General features: G+C 37.7%; 1 protein-coding gene across 2 annotated transcripts in view; it reads right to left on the bottom strand.

Moving 5' to 3' along the window:
- Positions 1 to 20,754, bottom strand: part of BRAF (B-Raf proto-oncogene, serine/threonine kinase) — an 87,067-nt gene that overhangs the window by 65,207 nt on the left and 1,106 nt on the right. For both annotated transcript variants that reach the window (XM_068945548.1, XM_068945553.1), the window contains exon 2: positions 5,202 to 5,303. In XM_068945548.1, the coding sequence (XP_068801649.1) occupies positions 5,202 to 5,303 (102 nt within the window). The remainder of the gene's footprint in view (positions 1 to 5,201; positions 5,304 to 20,754) is intronic.

Consider the following 20,754-nt stretch of genomic DNA (forward strand, 5'->3'; position numbering starts at 1 on the left):
CAAATCTGATTATGTAATTTAAGTATGACCTTTCCTTTATAAATTTGAGCTGACTGCTTTTGACCTGTCTGGATCTGTAAAACCCTTTCTCAGTTTGCAAACAGCATTTGTTCCCAATGCTAAATTCAAGAGTACAAATGTATTCTCCTTTCCCTAACTCAAGTTCTCCTTTTCATCAATAGGCTAGTTGGTAGAGACATAAAGGTTTAATTTTGATGGCCACTACAGAAAAATATGCAACTGCATATTGTAACAGTTGCTACTAATTAAATCCCAGGTTCTCCCAGTATCATACTACTACACTTTCTTGCAATAACGTTTTCCAATGTTTAGAACGCTTAGACAAATCCTTAAGAAAGGGGTTTTTCCCCACTGAATCACAAACTGTGTATTTTGGAAAACAGCACTTCAAGGACGGCTACAACACATGGAGGAATTATGTGAGAAGATAAAAATCACTGATGTTTTCAGCTGCTCTGATATAGAATGCTTCCAAAAAATGTGGTAAAAAATATCAAGGAGCTCCTGCAGAAATATCATTAACAGCATTTCCGTTCTGCATCTATTGAGTCAAGAAGTTATTTCAAGTACCTGACAGTGATTTCCAGGGATCTGTTAGATCTGAGACGCATGCTCTCACATAGCCGATGGAAGTTTTAAAAGCTAGGATTGCCTAAAACTGAACTTTAGGTACAACATAGAAGCCATATTTAGATTCTACTACAGCCAACATATACTCCATTAACTATTTCTTCTAGTCTGAAAAAAAAAGAAAAGTTTCTATTGTAACCATATTAGAGAATCTTGATAGATTCCCAAAGCCATTACTAATTACAAAAAACATATGGTAAATAATCTCTTTTCTAATTTCTTTTCTTTCTTCTATTTATTTCATTTCTAGCTCCTCTATCTTCTACACACATTCAAAAGTTTCTCTGCAGCTTAGTTCTCTTTCGTCAGCTCCTGCATCCCTCCTCTCAGGATAGGAGGGCAAGCTACACACGCTATCCTAAAGCTTCACACTATTTTTCTCTCTCTAGGTAGCTGGAAACAAAGTAGCCAGCACAGGCTTTAAAGTCCCTACTGCAGGTACCCTACAGTGACATCCTTAAGGCTGTCATTGAGGAGTGGCAGATCAGGGCAGGGAGACACTCCTGAATCTGAGTGCCACCTCCTCGTACAATAATGAAATATATGCTGAATACAATATATCAAATGTAACTGAGTTGTGCTATTTTAAGCAATCCATTCCTCTTTCACAGTCAACTGTTGAATCCTAAAGTGCTGGCTTCAACAATAGCTGTCAGTTTTAAAGTTCTTTTGATGCAAAATCTCTTCAGCCTCCTCTTAGAATTAAAACTTCCAGAAAAAAAAAAAATTTGTTTTTTCACTCTCCCAAATGAGCACAGAAACAAAAGCTGGTTAGCTTCTATTTTCTTGAGCAACTGTAACAAAGGCACAAACTTTTCTTTATTTTAAGAAGTCTATGTTATATATTCAACGCACAAATAATTTCCCCAAATCCTCTGAATGCTCAATTTTCGGGATTAATTTTCTTCTTCAATCCTTCAGCTTTCCTACGGTGTCAGCTTTTTTTTAAGCCCCTCCCCCCCCCTTTTTTTTAAAACCCCTTTTTCTTTGAAATGAAATGCTTTTTTACTGCCAGCTCCAACCACAACTTTACTTGATATGTCTAAGGAGGCACTTCCACCATAGACCAGGAACCCAGTGTACTTAGATGCTATAAATTCTGTGAACATAGTGTCAGTTGGTAAGACACATAAGAAACATAAGATAGAAAGCCAGATAAAGTACAAAAGAACTGAACAAATCCTATTGTACTGAAAAACCTACATACTAAGAAGATGGACAGCTGCCAAACTTTCTATAGGTATCAAAAAGCCATGGTTTTGCAGAAAGCACTAATACAATAGTAGTGCTTTGCAGAAAGCACTACTACAATAGTAAAGTAGGTGTTTACAATAGCGAAAGGTGAAAGCAGGTACTTATCTAGCAATTAGCTTTGTATAATTCCATCTTTGCCAACACAAGCAGACAACAGGCTTGCTGATAGCACTCAAGAGATCATCAACAGGTCAAGGCACAATCTAGAAAAGTCCTTAAAAGTAGCTCACATTTTATGAAAGAGGGAAAAAGATAGCAGATCAGCAGAAGGAAACAAAGGGAAGGGTGACACAGCCAAAGTAACAGATCAGCAAAATTAACCCTGCAGCAGTCCAATACTGCACTTTTTACTGCCGGAAACGAAACTTTAACAAAACAATCAAAATATAAAAGAAGAGGTTGGACCCAGTTTAAGTTACATTGCCTTCCTGTTCAGGCACACATGGGAGACACTACACAGATCATAAAAGTGTCAAGACCTAGATATAGTCTATGTGAGAGACCTTGGGGGCAGCATAAAGTCAGTGATGATGCCCAGGTATGGAGCTCGAGCAACAGGCAAAATGGTTGACCCATCAGCTCTCTACATAGGTAGTGTGCTATTTCTAACAGACGGTACAAGGAATGGATATCTATTGAACTGCTAAAGTTACCCAAACGTACTCTGCATCATCTCGTGTTCTTTCTATTCGTATCAAAACGACTCTATTTTCTTAGTTCCACAAAGCTATCATACTCTTCTTCCACAGTTTATGAGATTACAGTCAGAGCTTTTTTACACACAGCTTTGTCCTTCCAACCCTGCAGCCAGGGTTGTTCCTTTTCATGACAAGTGGAGGAAGAGAGGTAAACCATTAGCTCCACCATTGACAGCTTAGATTCAGATACACTGCTACAAAGTAAGTTCAGACTACAGAAAGCAACTGCTGCTCCCCACTAAGCCAAAAAGCAGCGAAAAAGGTCAGCAGGGCACAGAAAGGACAGGGCACACAATTGTGCTGTGTTAAAATCAAGAGTCAAGGGAATACAGTAATCTTCCTTCTGACTATATCAGTTATTTTGTAATAAGATTCCTCCTTGTCTTTCCCTTACACTCTAGTTCTACTCCAGGAAATTTACACACTTAACAAATGACTGTTTTCACAGAATCACGGAACAGTTGAGGTTGGAAGGGACCTGTGGAGATCTAGTGTGGAGAGCGGAGACTGCCGCTCAAGCGGAGTCACCTAGGGCACACTGCCCAGGATTGTGTCAAGGCGGGTTTTTAAGTTCTGTAGCACTAATTCCTATTCACTTCCATCAGTCTATCTCAGGGTGGTCTAATTCAGGCTAATGACCATCTGAAGGGAAAGATCCTTTTCCCTCACCCCATTTTCTAGACTCTCAGCTCACAGCTGCAAGCTCTTTCTCTTCCTTGACCTTAGCCCCAACTCTGCAGCTCACCGGCCTTCATCACGACCAAGTTCAACCCACTAGCCAGATGGCAAACTAATCCCACAAAAACACAGTATTTTCTCCTGCATTAACAAGTCAAAGTGGCTTAGCCACTACTGGTACTACAAGCACCACGGCCAAGGAAGCAGAGGAACCATGGAGCAAAGAGCTGGGAAAAGCAAGGCTTTTCAGTTCAGTGATGGAGAGCTCTTTCTTGCAGGACTCAATGTCTCATGGCATAATTAAACAGTTCACTGCTGAAAAAGCAGAATCCCAGTCACTCCTCCTTCCTTCCTGGGGCTTAATGCCACCTAACCTGTACCAGGACCACTTGTTAATGACACCTGCTTCGCAATCCAGCTCAACTCACAACTGTGGCAGAAGACCACCCTGCTTGGCCTTGCAGGGCCAGCTGACCACGTTAATGAGCCGCAGCGCTGCTGTTTCATCTTGGCTACACCTGGAACCATCAAATTCACAGCTCTGCTTTAAGCTTGACGTTTTGTAATCACTGACCATTTCAGACTTAAGCTCTTTATACTATCGCAATCATTTCCTAGTACATATTTTCCTCTGTAAATGCCTTCTTCCCTGTCAATGAACTACAGAATAACCTAAAGGTCTCCCATGTAGGGATCTCAGTTTCAATTTAGATACAAGCAAGTGACAAATAGTTGTCATGAACTAACCATTTCACTACCTCAAATTCAGACTTAGAAAAAATTGCTCTCATTATTATTGGATATATGATACACAATCTAATAAAACCAACATATATTTGGTGATATTAAATCCAGAGATATGGAATAAATCAGCTCACATGAAAACAAAGGGGTGCCTGCATACCACCGAGCGGTTAAAATAGTGATTAGCGCTCATTCAATACTTCCATTTCACACTACCAATAAGTAAAGCAACTATGGAGAGCCTCATTTGTCCTTAACAGTTAGGGATATTATATCAATATTTGTATAATCAAGCTAGTGCCCTGGTCTGACATATTAAGATAAAAGCTAGAAGTACCTCAAAAATTAGAATCTTTATTTTTAATTACCTAGTGACTTTAGGCAGCACTTGCAACCAAGAAGACTACAAAAGAATCTGGTTGACCTGCAGTTATTTCAATACTTGAAAGAACCAAGAAAAGGTCAGGGTTTGGAGCAAGCTGATACCAATTCAATTCCTAAGGGATGTAACTTATGCATGTGGTCCTTCAATATGATCTTAATGGTCCTGCGTCAATGCAATTTCATGAATCTGGAATGATGGAAGAATAAAAGGATTTAATTTGTAAACTAATTATAAATCAAGTGCAGCTTTAACTATTACTCCACCCTGCAGCTTTACAAATTTCTGTCAAGAGGTCCCTTCCACCTGAAATAATTGTTGAATTCTATGTGAACACTTTTCAAGGGAAAAAATGAAGTCAACTGCTTTAAGAACAAAGTTAGCCTTAGAGATGTTTTCATATTCATAAATATATATATATGCCTGTATTTATATTCATGTATATACATATAGCATGCATTTTTATATTACACAAATTCTTTTACAAACAACTTCTGTATTACACACAATCTTTTGCCCCTGCAACATAAAGAATGGAACAGCAGTGAACAGAACACTTTACATTTCCACTGCACAAACATAACTATTAGAACATGCCAGTGACCTACTCCCACTGATGCGTACCAGGAGTCCTGCACGGTTCCCTTCTGTCTCCAGGGAAAAATGCTATGCTTCTAACACAAGGAAGGTGCACTCATACTATAGCTATTGTCAATTTTAACATCAGATGCTTTCAAGTAATACTAATATAACACACCAGCAATCCAACCACATTCATCTGAATGCAAACTTACCTCTAAATATATAGACGGTGGGTTATGTTCTCCTCCAAACTTGTCTAGCAGTGCCTCTATATGTTCTTGTGTTAATTTAATCATCTGCTTGATATTCCACACCTAGAATAGAAAATAAATACATTTTTATAATCATAAGAAGCCTATCCTAAAACAAAATTAATTACATTTTCTAGATATTTAATGACTGAAGTCCATAATTAAAATATTTTAGTATCATTAAAGAGTGTGCAAGGCTATCCCGCTCTTCCGCTGTCATTAACACACAGCTTTCTTCCCAGCCAAACAGAGAAAAGTTAAATTTGGTTTTGAAATTCAGGAGCCATTGAATAATCACCTTTTTAATAAGCACTACAACTATGCTATTTTTAAAATTTATTAAGTCTTTTTCTTGAAAGATTTTTGAAGTAACTGTAGAAATTGGGTTGCAAAGCTTAATGAAGGAGTTGTTCTATCAAACCATAAATAGTCTGTGGCAAACAGGTCAACAACATTCACATCATCTAGCTCTAATACCTTATTTATATTGCAATAGGATGTGTTGATCTTAAACACTTTCTACACCTTAGAGTCTGTGCTGCTCCACAAGTTTCCTTACAGACTTTGGACGTGATCTGAAAAATGACACTTACTTCAACTGCATAGAGAAGATTTACAGTACTGTATTATGAAACAACTCAGGTTGTTATTTATTCTTCACAATGTCCTGAAAGAGTCAATTTTAGTAATTTGATGTCATTGTAGGTAAACAGTACTATGAGTCCCAATTTACACCTAAGAAGACACTGATGCACAAATTAAGTCATTTTAAATAATAATAATGCACTGATTTAAGAAACTACTTTAGTCCAACCAAGTCAGAAATTCAGGAGGGGAAGGGGAAGAGCAGAAGGAGGCAGGAAAATCTCTTCTTAATAAGTATTGTTATGCAGAGAATTTGTGAGGAAAAAATGATTGCCAAAGTTATTGGATCCAGGATGGAAAAAATACACTGTGCTTCTTCCAAAGGGTTTTTAAGGATTCCTGTTGCATCTTTCAGTTTACCTCTTAACTATTAATGATAATACAGACCCATTCTTGAAGCTGTATGTAGGTACAAGTTGGTACAACTTGCCTGTTAAAAAGGGGTTACAAATAACTTTAGAATATAAAGTAGGTATCAATAACAGGATCCTATTCAAGCTGGAAAACAGCTTTAGTAAGTAACTTGTGAGGTCTATAAAGAAACCAATTCTAAAATACAGAACTCACACTTTGCACATCACCTTATTCCCCCCCCCAATAATTGTAGACGCTAGTTATTTGCCAGTAAACCTTAAAGATAAGTCATTCCCTAAAATAAACTAACACTTGGTTCATCTCTAACCTAAGCTTTATAACAAATCTCAGAATAAAGATTTCATCAAGTAGCCAAATTCAAGCAAAAATAGTTTGCTTAGGAAACAACAACCCCAAAACACCACAGGGAGAGCGTGTGGGGCACCAAAGAGAAACCTCTACCTACTTGCCATCCTAATACTCTGTATTTAAAATCACTTGAGGCTATTGCGTAAGCCAGCTTTCTCAACTCACTAGAAACTAAGCCTGCCAACCAACAGAAAACAGTAGAATTTTTGTATTTTGTTAAGGTTCTTCCAAAGAGAGTAATGGATAATCGCGTGCTTGATCAAACAAACAGCTTAAATCAACACTATTTCAATCATCTGTTCAACTTCGGAGTTTTGAGTTTTTAGCTACTGCATAGCTGATACACACATCTGGGTGCGTACCCAGACCATTGCTGGCAAACTAGGGGACCATCTCAGGATTACTTTCAGAAAGCGGGTTTCATTAGTATTTAATGCAACCTTTATTATTGGGTCATTCTGGCAAATTTACCTTTAGGGAAGTTTTTCTTAAGGAAGGGCTCAGCATGTACACACCTCACCAACAGGGGAAACAAAAGATGCTTCACTGACAGTCACCTCCATTTCCAAATGCTTTTTTGAAGACAAGTGAATAACTTCCTTGTTAATATGCTATTTTCTGTCCATAACTAAAACTTTGCTTCTCTCTTCTCTTGCAGTAAAGAAACAGACATGTAACTAAGCAGTAACATAACAATACGCAGAACAGAAACATGCTATATAGGAGATGTTAGAAGGAGAATGAACCAGCAACCTCTAACTGAGAGGAGAAATCTTCCTGCAGAATTCATATCGTGACAAGAGAGAAAACTGAATGACTAATGAAGGAAGTAAAGCAATTTTTGAATCTTACTGCCAGCTGCTGGACTACAGTAAAAACATCTCCATCTGAAGAAAGTGAAGCTCAAGCCTAGTGGAAGACAACATTGCTTCGAGCAGCTAGAAATGGTACCCTGAGCTACCTACTATACATCCAGGCACTAAACCAAGAGCTTTTCCGTACCTGAATCTTGCAGGGAAATCTAATATGGATTGCTATTGTCTTAGAAAGGACATTCACACAGTTAAAAAGTTCACTGAAGACAAAAGAAATTCCAGGTCAACCACAGCAACAAATCGGTATTTGTTGCTCACAGAAATTGAAAATCTCTTTGACGTGCCATGCTCATAAAAGGTCTTCTGACAAGCTGAAAAAACTTTCAGATCCAGTACTGACTAGCATATTAGATCCATAATCAAGCTTCTCTCTCTTTTTTTTTTTTTTTTCCAAAGTGTGTATGAGAACACATATGTCATGACACATTTCCAAGCTTCACAATTTTCTTTTAAGTAGCAAGTCCTACTAATTTTTTACTTACATAAAACTACCTTTGGGCATCCTAGCTCAATGAATATGTTTATACACAATTTGTTGTAGTCCAGAACATCCCTTAACATTGCATCCTATTATGCAGGCTCTGAGACTGCTTCAATTTAATTGAAGGAACTTAAGCCCTTTCCTAATTGGAACTCAGAATATTTCTAGCTGGTGGTCTGGGCAAGTTGTGACCTCACATGTCTCAAGGATGCCTACTTCTACACATCATAGCATCCATAGCTTTCACCTTACATAAAACATGCCACACTTCTTGCAGTTGCACAGACAGCAGACCCAGCAATTTCAGCCTGACCTTTCTTCCTGCCTCAGATTTGCTTGTTCAGATAATTCATCTAAGTTTGCATCACATGCAGCAGCACAGCTTTAAAGACTTCGAGGCAAGATGCTCTCTCATACCATATATCCCCATCATCTCTGTGGAAAAACTGAAACAATTAGGTCGTTAAGAATCAAGTCTATTAAGCTCAGCAGCACTCACAGACATATGGGTTTCTTCCAACTGTCCCAAGGAAAACTAAGTGTTTAAGAACTGCCAAAGATTTTAAGAAGATTGTCTCATTCTCCACAAATATTTTAGTGCGTGTGTGTATATATACCCATGTGCATGCATCCCAGTAATTCCAGTAGAACAGAAAAGAACTACCTAACAACACAGACAGCAAAACCATGAAGAATAGAATTCTTTTAACAACCAGTTCTGGACTAAAGAGCTTTCTTCTAGACAATAGAACAAAAAAGTTTTTCAGGCTAAATGTGTGCCCATTAATACCATCCCTTGAGATCTCCTAGTGATCCTTTTATCCACACTTTATTCGCACTTTCTAGAACTAGAAGAAAATTGCAGATGCCAGCTGGTCATTAAGAAAGGGACAGACCTATTTTTTCCATTGTTCTTGTAAGTACACTACTGTTAAGAGTGGAGTCGCACCTGTATGAAACCATATAACCACACCTGCCAGGTATCTTGCAGAAAGACAAAAACTGATGTCACCCTAACAGATAGCTGCTGGAAATATTAATGTATTCTGAAATAGCTCTGCAATGCACCTAGTACTCTCCACACTCAAATCCAGTTACTTTCCATGGGAAGTAGCATGTTTTGAGACCATGATGTTTTATTCTATTTCTATGAAAAAGTAATGAATCCTTTGTATCTGGGATGGCCTTATCCCTTCTCAAAAAAGTTTGGAATAAAGAAGCTATTCAGTCTTACCTGATGACATTAGGTTAAGGCTATTGTCTGTGGTAGGAGATTAAATTTGATTCTCCTTTCAATGCTGCTGGACTAAGGAAGCTGACATAGGCTAACATGGACACACACAGGCAAAAGACTTGAGATATTCCAGCTATACTGGAATATATCTGGTTATATCTACACATTGTGGATAATTGTGCATTAATTTTGCAGATAAGCACTCCCTTGCAATGTAATAAAGAGATGATGATCTGTTTGAAGACAGAGGCAAGTCAAATACAGCAGGAGCCTGTATCAGTTCTTTTTGGTGAAGACTATGGCTCTGCAGCAGGTGAGACTCCAATTCACAAAGTAACTTTTACATCCTTTGCTGTATGTTAAAAACACACTGCCTGAGGCAGGACAAAGCAAACTATCTTTTGTACTTTTTGCATCTGGCATCAGACCCCAAATCTTGCAGCACATCCCAACACTAAGCGCTACGATTCACATTTGGTGGAAGTCACCTGACAGTTTAATTCTACCGTGTGCGTGTGTGTGTCGTTGTTTGCACAAGAACAGAACGGTCCTGCATTTGGATTATCACACTTTGTACCAGATAATTTAAAGATGGAGAATACTTTGGTAGAACTAACTACATAAAGTCATTTAAGAACTTGATTTGGTAACTGTTTTACAAGGAAGAAAAAAAGATAACATCAATATCTATCCAATACTGTTCTAATCAGTCCCTTCAGGCTTCTTTCTTATAGAATCAGTACAGCTGTTTGATCCACTGAGCTAACGTTGACTTTGTCAGAAAATGCCTTAGCAAGCTGCAATGTGTGAGAACTTTCTTTCCTGGACTAATGTTTTATCAAACTTGAAAGCGATACAGGTGCTGGAGCGAAAGGGAAGAAAAGGGACGTATGAGTGGTGTTAATAGCTCAGCACTCCACCTCAGGGTTTGCAAGTCAAGAGGCAGGGCTTGCATTCTCCAGTTTCGTTGCCAAAAATGGCTGTCAACACTTCCTCACATTTTGATGCCTTGCCAAATACTTTCTTTCCTCAACCTGGTATGGTGCAAGTCCTCTACCTGTATCTTACAAAATGTGCTTCCTTTTATCTGTATGCAGACTATTATGTATGACTGCAGAACAAGTCTGCGTAATTCAGCAGTCACGAACATAACACGCACATACAGTGGGAAAGATACTCCTATCCTTATTCCTGTGCTTTAGGCTCTAGCTTTTCTGCATCTCCGCAGTATCCCTTGGTTCCCACACCCACTGTGTTCATCTTAGCATTTTTCCTAGTTTCTGCTGGTTCTTCATGCTTACCAAATTTCCAACTGTGTAGTAAAATTTTGCATAAAACAAGCATTATGAAAAATACTAACAGCTGAAAAACTTCATTCAACTGAAAATCAGCTTGCAAGAGGTTTCACATAAGAGTTTACAGAAGCAACAAAAATGTCAACAGACTGCCTTCTTTAGTTTATCTCCCCCATCTCTTTATTAATGTTGACAAATCACTTTATCCCAGCTCCTTTAAAACGTCTGAGATACAAAGTTCGACAGTAGAGTCTCACCGCTAGCTAGAGGTTCAGAATGAGTCAGTTAAGTTTTCCACTCACAGGAAAGCAAGCAAGTTATGGACCGTGGTACATATAAAAGTCACTGCAACCAAGGGAAAGGGAGGGAAAGGATCTCTTTCCACATCAGTTTAAAGGCAGTAAACACATCTTTTTAGAGTGATGATAAAGAATGATATCTAATACATTATAATATTATATAATAACATGTTCAAGAAGGGAAGCCCCCAGGAAGAGGTACAACACTTTTCTGTACCATCCTATCTGATAACTGATCTTAACCAGGTCAGGTACTGCAGTAATTTGATCAGCAGGTCTCTGCGTTAAGCACAGCAAATACAAAAACGCTAAACAGACTTCAAGAAGAAAATTTCCTTCCATTTAACAGTTAACATTTTTAAGAAGAAAAAAGTCAATTCTTATCCACCTGTGACTAGAAATGCAGGTTTCTAATTGTCCCTCTTGCGACACTGTTCCCTCTAAGCAAAAAAGCACACAACAGCAAAATTCACGCACGCACACAAAATGAACCCCTCCCTCCGAAAAAACTAAGAAACATCTGACCAAGCTAACACTCAAACATCAGAGCACCACCTTTATGGAGGTAACAGCATAAATCCTATTGAAAAAAATAAGGAAGAGATTAACTCTAGGATCCCGGTTAAGAAGTACACATTCAATACAGATTTGCTTCCTTTACCAAAGGATTTTTCCATACCAAACCTTGGTACTTATTACAAATTCTAAGTTTTGATTTAATATTCTTAAGTCTCTCAGATTTATTTGCAAACCATCAGTTGCAAGCGATCATAATCTATGCCTTTTCCCTTGTCTAAATTTAAAGGCAAATGAGGTTGCTCAGCATTGAGCTCTACTCTGAAAACAGAACATACAGTCTTGCAGTCTGTCAGGCCTTTGCCTCTAAGTTGCCTCCTCTCTAACGAAAGGATTTCACACTTAAAACGATCCTTGCTTCTCGGAATTACTTTAAAAAAATTTTAAAATGCAGTGATAAATTATAAAGGATGCAGCTTGATAAAGCTTGAAACATAACTAAGTAGTTTTCCCTATAAGAAGTCACCAGAAACCTTACTTAGGCCATGGCTCCTGGGTAGCTTACACCAACCTAGAAGGTGGGTGCAGCTATCATACTGCTTTGGCTGCTTATCCCTGCTCTCTCCCTTATACCAGCTCCAGAACTCGAACCTTTGGCTGGACCTTTTCAACCAAACGCTAAACAAGCAGAAAATTGTTCTCTTTGTCAAGAAGAGTTTTCTGACAATCTAGCGTGCTGAAACTGCCTGGCAAAGGCCACCTGAGTTGGTGCAAAAAAGCCACCTTTCCTTTCTACAGCCCAGTTAGATTGATTCATGAAGCAGCAGCGTTCCTGTTTAGTTTCATTTCACTTTCATTCCCACTTTTCATCCACTTTTCAGTCCACTTTTCATCACCTGCCATCTTTGCTGCTTGCTGGTAAATAGAATTTGCCTCCAAGCACCATAAAAAGAAAAGTAACTAGTGTTTACTACCACAGCAGAACAGAAGAGTGTTAGGAAAAAAAGAAAAAAAGCCTGTATCCGTCATTTAAATCATTAACCACCAGTTGAATGGCTTTCTTTGATCTACTAAATCTATTATTCTATGTTCCTTAGGGCTTTTGTGCTGCATGAGACCTATTTATTCACTTTGGTGCTAATTCAGCAGTCATGAGGCTCATGTGCAGATCAAGTTCTGGTACAAGTCACGATATTTACATTTATGAATTTATTTAAGAACTTCTCCCTAGACTGTCATGGGTTAAAATACACTTTTAAGAAATGGGAGGAAAAAGTTATTCAGATTTCCTAACTTGACAAATTCCTAACTACAATTTTTGCTCTAGAGAGGTAATTACCATAGATTCTAAACAACTGTTACAGCCATACACTGGTCAACTTGGAACAAAGACTATTGTGCATATGCCAGACTCTTTATCCCCACACCTCAGGCTGAAGACGAATCATATTTCTGATGGAAAGCAAGCAGCCAAACAGCTAATTACAGTAATTGCATGTAAGAAGCAAAGACTAGTCAAGCAGAGCTCTTACACAGCTTGGGTCATGTTAATTGAAGTGACAAAACAAATAAACTCAGTCTCTCTTGAACTATACAATCTGCTTTGCTCTCCCCTTCCCAGAGCACACAATTAAAGCATTCACAAAACATGATCAGCACCTATTTAAAAGCTAATGCTATCAATGCATAAAATAACTTGTTACGCACTTAGCAGAAAATACACGCATGCTGTAATAATCGTTCAGTGGTAGGATATCGCAAAGAGGTAAAACAAGCAAACAGGTAGCTGGAATTACTAATAGAATATAAGCACACTCAAATTCTTTTTGTTTTTGTTGTCTGTGATCCAATAGAGTTATTAAGGTATCCTATTTTTTATCATAAATAGATCTCAAAATCTGAAATGAAGGCAAATATATGCATTTTACAAATAATAAACCAGGTATGAGAAAAGTAGTTTGCCCACAATCACAGAAAACAGTCACAAACATAAACTACCATAGAAGCCACATTTTCCTAACTGGCATTCCACAATTTACTCAGCAGACCCTGCTGCCTACTAACCCTAACTGCAACATGAAAAACGAAATAATTTAAAAGGCAGAATAAGTTCCTTGACACTCATTTCAGAGGCTGTCAGGAAGAAAAGAAAAGAAACCCAGATACAACCACCACCACATCTTCCCCCTTTATTTTAGAAAGCAATTTAGAATATCATCTGTTAGCTTGTTTGTTACAACACATTCTAGGCACTCAGAGGGGTGAAAAGAGCCATCCATTTAAGAAAATTGAAAAAAGTGCAGAAAAAGATATTTTCAGTTGATTCAGTCAACAAACTTTAGCTGATCAAACTAGCAAACTGCTTAGCACAGAAAAGCTATTACAAGACTTTTAACCTATAACTACTGAATCTAGAGACTAGAAAAAGTCATATTAATTTTCAGCTACCAATATAAAAAAGAAGTTATTGTATTCCAGCAAATTGTATTCCAGCAAATTTATGAGAACATTGAAAGATATCTTTTCTAAAGCTACCTCAGATGATGCTGAAGACTCACATTTACATTACTTACAACTAGAGATGTTTGACCTATTAAGATTTAATGAATAAATTTACAAAACCAGTTCAAAGACTGAGGCACTAACATACAGCCACCCAGACTGTCCAAACACATACCATCTACTCTCAACCTTTTAAAGTCATAATAATATATTTTATTTCATGTTGATTTTATACTGCTTTTCAAGCACAACTAGTGAATAACTTGTACAAAAGAGATAAAGATTTTATGCATGCTAGTCAAACTTCAGAAATGTCTACTCTCAAAATAATCCCTTATCTGAGATGAAATTAAAAAAAGTTACCAAGTCTATACTCCAAGTGGTCAGAAAATGTTGATTACACACAATGTAACTGCATCTGGAAAGTATGTACTACTTACCAGCATATTTAACAACAGTTTTACTAATGACTGTGCTGTTTAAGGGGCCTCACTGTGCCACAGCTAGAGGAACTACAGCTGGTATTCCCCTGTTTGCATTATAAAAATCCTGGCAACTTAATTATGCAACATATTTTTAAACAATAAGTACATATTGTTCATTAACAAACTTACTTGCTTGCCTCCTAGATGCAAGACTAAAGAAAGCTGGTACCCTTCCTGTAGGACTATAACCTCCTTTTTACAATGCATTTTCTGAAGGTATATTTGGAGAAACCATAAGAATATGACACTCAGTCAGAAACTTGTAACAATAAATGTCCCTCTCTTGCATCTCCAAAGAGGCTCCCATGATATCTTAAATGCAATACTGACAGTTTGGAAAAGCCATTTGATACTGGGCACTGTATCTGCACAGCACAAAAAAACTCCATTTTGAAAAGAGAACTGGTTTGGATTTCAGATCTCTCATGTTAATGTTGGACCAGAGTTTCAAGGTGCGATGATAAAGTACAGCACTGTTCCTGGAGAATTCTCTGAAATGACAGCACGTTTGGACGACAGGGCTGGTTGAAAATTACACATTGTATTTTTCCTATTTTTCTGCCAGGGTACACATTCATAAAATATCATCAGAAACAGAATAAAGAAAGGCACTTTTGCAACTCCCTCAAACACAATTGTTAAAAAGGTGGAGTAACATTACCAAACACTTGCAGTAAGGAGTTTAAACAGAAAAAAAAAAAAGAAGAAAAAGCATGTAATTCTGTACCAAGGAGTCTTGTATAATTTGAGAGCTGGTCACAGGAGAGGAAATCAGTTGCATGAAATACATATTTCATCATTTTGAAAAGAAGCTGTGGGCAGGAGGGAAGATTCTCAGCTTCAGAGGATTCCATTATACGCCCAAAAAGCTTAAGAGCAATTGGGATGAAAAATATGAAATGAAGAAACATGTACATTGTATACTGTCTCCTGTGTAATTCCTGAGCTAGCTATGAGAAAGTAGTTGTGTTCACAGATGTGTGAAATTATGAAAATTATGAAAACCATCTCACACCTCCAAAACCAAAATATTGTACTCGGAGCTCTCACGTGGTCCAAGCTGTCGGGAAAGCATACTTATGGTACATGAAGCTCGTAGAAGACCTTCGCTCATCCAGGCCCACTGCCAAAACTATGACACGCAATCTATTTCTTTAAAAGGTACACTCAGAAGTACTCCAGAGAAACTAAGGAACAGTGTTACAATCTAGGGCAGAAAGCTCAAGACCTCAAAGAACTAATGTGTCAGGATCTAAACCTAACAAGTCCAGCTAAGGAAACTTCAGTCATGTGAGAGTTCTCATACAACTACAAAAATGAAGGCCAGTGCAGTTTCCTGGACAGAGATGTTCTTAAAAACAAACAAAAAACCACAGCACGCTACCACTACTCTCCCTAACCACACACTTCTGTCACATGCCTTGCAACAGCTTTGGAGCTCAGAGCCCTTGAGGAGATTCAGTTCACTAATCTTGCAGAAAAGTAACCCAGCCAAAAAAGATAGCAGTTTTCTTCAGCATTAGTGAGCTGAATCAACTTGGGAAAGGATCTAAGCATCAAAATTGACACAAGGCAATAGACAGGGTGGAGTGGCCAAAAGCAGGTTCAGGAAGTAGCAACACCTCCCCCTTTTGGTGGCAGAGCATAATTTGATTAACTTTAAAGTAACTGCAGTGATAGAAATGCTCTGTCATAACAGTAGTCATTAACGATTAATGCTGTTCCCTATTACATTGTATATTACATTACACTTTCATAAAGTGAATTGTTGAAACTGAAAACGTACTACATAAAACTTACACTTAACAGGAAAGTGCCTCCAAAGAACTCTTAAACCTGAAGTAGCTTCTGTGTAAGGTTGGACTGGAATAGAATTTTCAATTTTGTGATGATAATTTGAAACCTGCTTTTGCTTCCTCTGGGAATACAAATAAAATTATAAAATTAAGTTTCCTACTACTTGAAATTCCCTCCAAAACCTTTCATGCAGTCAAATTTTCTATACATAGCCATTAATAAAATTGAACTGTAAAGTTTTTACAAAATAACAAAACAGTAGAACACTGGAGCTTGCAATATAAAAGTTTTTTCAGTTTACTTTAAAAAAAAAAAGCTATCATCAAAAGACATTAAAAAAATTAAAATCTGTTCACATCTACACTACTTTTAATTGCACACAGCAAAACAATTGCCTTTCCTGGCTAAAACAAGTCTCAAGAAAGATGCTAGAATAGCCTTAAAAATAAGATATCTTTGAATTTGCAGACTACAAAGTACAAACGGAAATAGTGTTAGTGGCTAAAGTACCAGTATCAATTCACAAAACCTTCATACCTAGCATTTGCATCCAACTAATTTGGGGATATCCATACAGACAAAAAACAAGCCTCTGAGATTTCTTTTTTTTTTCCCCCCCCCTCCCCTTTCAAAAAAACACTACAAACCGATCGAGTAAGTTTTGCGTAATCAAACAGGCTACCACGGAACAGAGCTGCTAATCCTATTGCCTTCTGAGATAAACATCATAAGAAGAAAACTTTTTAATACCCCCACTGAACTCAAATATTTCAAGGTTGTGTTCTAAATGCTCAATCTACCTCACCAAGCATCACAAAAAAATAAAGAAAAAAAAAAAAAAGATGAGAGGTTATCAAACAGACCATCTTTTCTATGCCTCGATCAATTGTCCCCCATCATTCCTGGCAAACATTTGCCTGTGGAGATGACAGAAGCTATGAATGCAGATTTTATGAAAGAGTTAGGAAAATCTATTATCATGCTTTATCACCTCTAGCCTTAAAACAAAAAGTCTCAATAGTAACCTGAAACCATCCTCTTTGCTACCATTTAAACTCACTATTTTTGGCAGCAACCACGACAAGCCTGCATAACAAGTTATTTGCATTCTTTGCATCAGATTTGACAACTTCCATTTCTTTTTTTTAAAAATAACTCCAATTCCTTCAGTCTTTCCCGAAGGCTCTAATCTTCAACACTAGACTAGTCATCCTTGTTAGTCTTCTCCAGACTCTCCGCAATCACTCCATATATTTCTTGAAATACTGGTCCAAAGTCTGATACAGTATCCAGCTAAGGCTTTTCCTATGCTAGCAGGAAAAAAAAGCTATTTAACTTATCTTTTGAGATATACTCCTGTAGACTATTAGCTGGATATGAAACATCCTGCAGCTACAGTTTAACTTGTCCACACAATTAAGTAGCATGTCACATTATAAAGTTCCTCCAATCTCAATTTCTGATCACAGAATGCAAGGAAACATCATTGAGATTAGACATAAAACTTATTCCCAATAATACAAAAGCAATAAGGCAAAAAATGCTTAGATCTCTTCAATTTTCCAAGTAAGTAGCATGTTTGATTGTGAACTCTTCAAAAAGAGAATACCTTTCCTTGTAAATTTCTATAATTTCCAGCCTGATAGGTTCCCTAAACAACAAAAAAAAAACCCTAATTTTTCTTAGCGCACCTCCACTCCTCCACTACTATATGAGAATCCACCAGGTATCCGATACAGTGTTAGTGATGCCTTCTCATTCTATAGATTTTAAAAGAAGAATAAAATGTGTTTTATATTTTTCAGATACTGTAATCTTATAACTAATACTCATGCAGGATAAATTCCAGCATCACTGCCTAGAAAATGATCAACTGTCCAACAGATCAGGGCCTTGCTTCACAACTTACAAAGTCATTTTTATCTACCAAAGAGCACTTCAGGGCACACAGCTCTGAGTACAGAAAATCCTATTTGAATTATTTAATATTTGTGTAAATAATCTCTAGCAACAAGAACAGAGCCTTTCCTCCCAGCTGTCACACACTCACCATATCACACACTTACTATATCAACAACCCCATAATACTCTGCAAACCTTCCATCCAAACAATTTCTTGTCCTGAGAATTCACCCTGTGGTAAAAGCCAATCTAAATGCCTCTGGGGGCCAGACATTTATCCTGGGCCTCCTAATACCAGAAGAGTAAGTGGAAAAGAAAAATTTACGCTCTTCACCTGCCCCTACTCTCCTCAAACCCATATGCCTCTGAGAAGTACCTCTTTTCTAAAATGCACCACTTTTATGAGTGCAAGTGCAACTAAGTATTCTTACTTGTCTTGATCTGTTATAGAAAAAAACGCTTTAGCAATTATTACACTCTCATATAGTGCCTCTTCATTATTAGAAGAGATTTTTTTGTATCAGCAGTTAGGCTACCAAGGCAACTTCTGAAGCACTACATTCAATATTTGATTTAAAATGGTCATGAGTTTAACGATATGGCATAAGTTTGGCTTTTTGGAAACCCCAAACTTGATTTTGCAAGTGATGTTGATGTAGCTATAAACAACAGAAAAAAAGAGTTCTATTCTGATCTTGGTAAGGAACACCACCTTCACCAGAAGGCTTCAACTTACGAGTTTGTGTAAGCCTGCTTCAAGGTCTGTTGAAGATTCTTGTTATCTACCCCCTTTTCGAAGTAGAAACTTAGCTCTACAATTCACTGCAATCTTTCAGGAAAGAAAGCCCTTATTGCCAGAGGGAAAATTTTCAGTTCTGTACTAAAACCTTTCCAGGTATCTCCTCAAAATAAGTGAGGTTATGCTCCTTGATGGGTTTCCACAGCAAGGTCATTTTTAAAGCCTGGATTTACATTGTCTTGAAGGAACAAAACAAAACACTAGAACATGCACTTATACTAGAGAGCCATGAGTCAGTTACAAGCACTTCAGTATTTTTATGTCACTTTGAATTTGCATTACACTTTAAATTGGTTTGTTTTTGTATTAAGAATAGAGTTTCCATTTTAAACGTATCAGCAATTTTTCATCACGAACTTTATTAAAACTACAGATTTAGATGAGGTAATAGATGTACTTATATGGTAAACAAAAGTTAATTACTTATGACTTGAGGAAGAACTAAGTAACTGAAGAACAAAACCACATCAGAAAATAAAAATTCTAACCCCAGCTCTGTTTTAGACCTGTGTGTTTTAGTATTTCCAATGTATAGAGAGTTTGCTTTTGAATAATACAAGAATATCCCCACTCACTTCTTAACAGTAAATACATGCATCTATGCTTGGGAAGTACCAACCTCTGTGGCTGGCAGGTGTTCCAGATACCAGAATGCTTCTCTCTCTGATATAGAGATGTGAGCTATTCAGCCAAAAAAAAAAAAAAAGCTATACTATGTAATTTAGTATCTGGAACCAAATGTAGCGACCTGCATAAGAAAAAAAACATTTTTGAAGTTCAAGTGAGTTACAGCAGAGTTTCACCAACAACCCCTTTAGTATCAAATCTGATTTAAAAAAATTCTTGTCTCCTGCCACTCCTTTCCTCTCTCTCCCTTGCACTGCAGTTTACTTTTCCCTGTCAGTTACATTAATATTGCTGTTTCTAAGGCCACAGTATAAACCAGTTATTGAAACGATCCCATGAAGATTTGTTTTTTTCCATGGCAGGAATAACAGGGTAACTCAGTTGCATGTATAGTAGTAACAGCACAATCAGGGTGATAAAAAGTCAGTGAGAAGCTTTTAACTGTCATTTTGCTGCCTAAAGAGAGTGTTACTTAGTCTCACTCTTTAGATATTCAGGTTTCTCAACCAGTTGAGAGTTTCTCCTACTCAATAAAGACTAGGCTTGCACTACTCAAAGCATTTAATCACCCTGCAGTTTAGGTGTAGAATAGACTTATACTGCTGAGGTTTGTCTTCCTTCAGCAAGGTGAAGGGGTAGTTCCCTAAGAGGGAGGAATCAACCTAACCTTTCACTAACATTAGTGGGGAAAAGCTCCTTCCAGATTTCTCCTTTCTGGCCATCTACTCAGCATGAACTCTGGTATTTGTCAAACTTCTCAACTCATTAATTCCATAAAGATAAATAAGAGATAAGAGACGGTCGTTTCTGGTGAGATAGAGCTGAACCGGATTCCTCTGTGAGCCAATGATCAAAGCCAGCTCAAAGCAGACGGTCTCCCCCTGCCAGAGGCAGGGAAAGAGTAAGGCCTTCTCTCAGAGCAGCAGGGAACTGTTACCTCGTGGGCTCTGCACCTCACAGAACCACAAGACTTTGCTCACAAAGGAGAGGCCCCACAGTGATTACAAAAACGTGCTCTGGAAAGCTAAGCTGAGCTGAAATAATCTTCAACAACTAAAGCACTGAATGAGGAGACAGTTTTTGCCATCGGTATTTACCTCCGGAACAGACCTGATGCGCCGCATTCGGCAATTTACTCCGACTTCAATGCCTACAGTACTCAAATCCGCACAATACCTTGCATTGTTAGAGCTTATTTTATTCCACCTTCTGTAAAAGTTTCAGAAATGTTAGCAACGTAAACCTTAACCCTAGCAAAACAGGTAGTACTGCTCCTCACAGGATTGGGAAGTTAAGTAATACGCCCCAAAACACAGGAAGTATCTAACAGAGAT

This window comes from Struthio camelus, chromosome 1 (assembly GCF_040807025.1).
Source record: "Struthio camelus isolate bStrCam1 chromosome 1, bStrCam1.hap1, whole genome shotgun sequence".
NCBI lineage: Eukaryota > Metazoa > Chordata > Aves > Struthioniformes > Struthionidae > Struthio > Struthio camelus.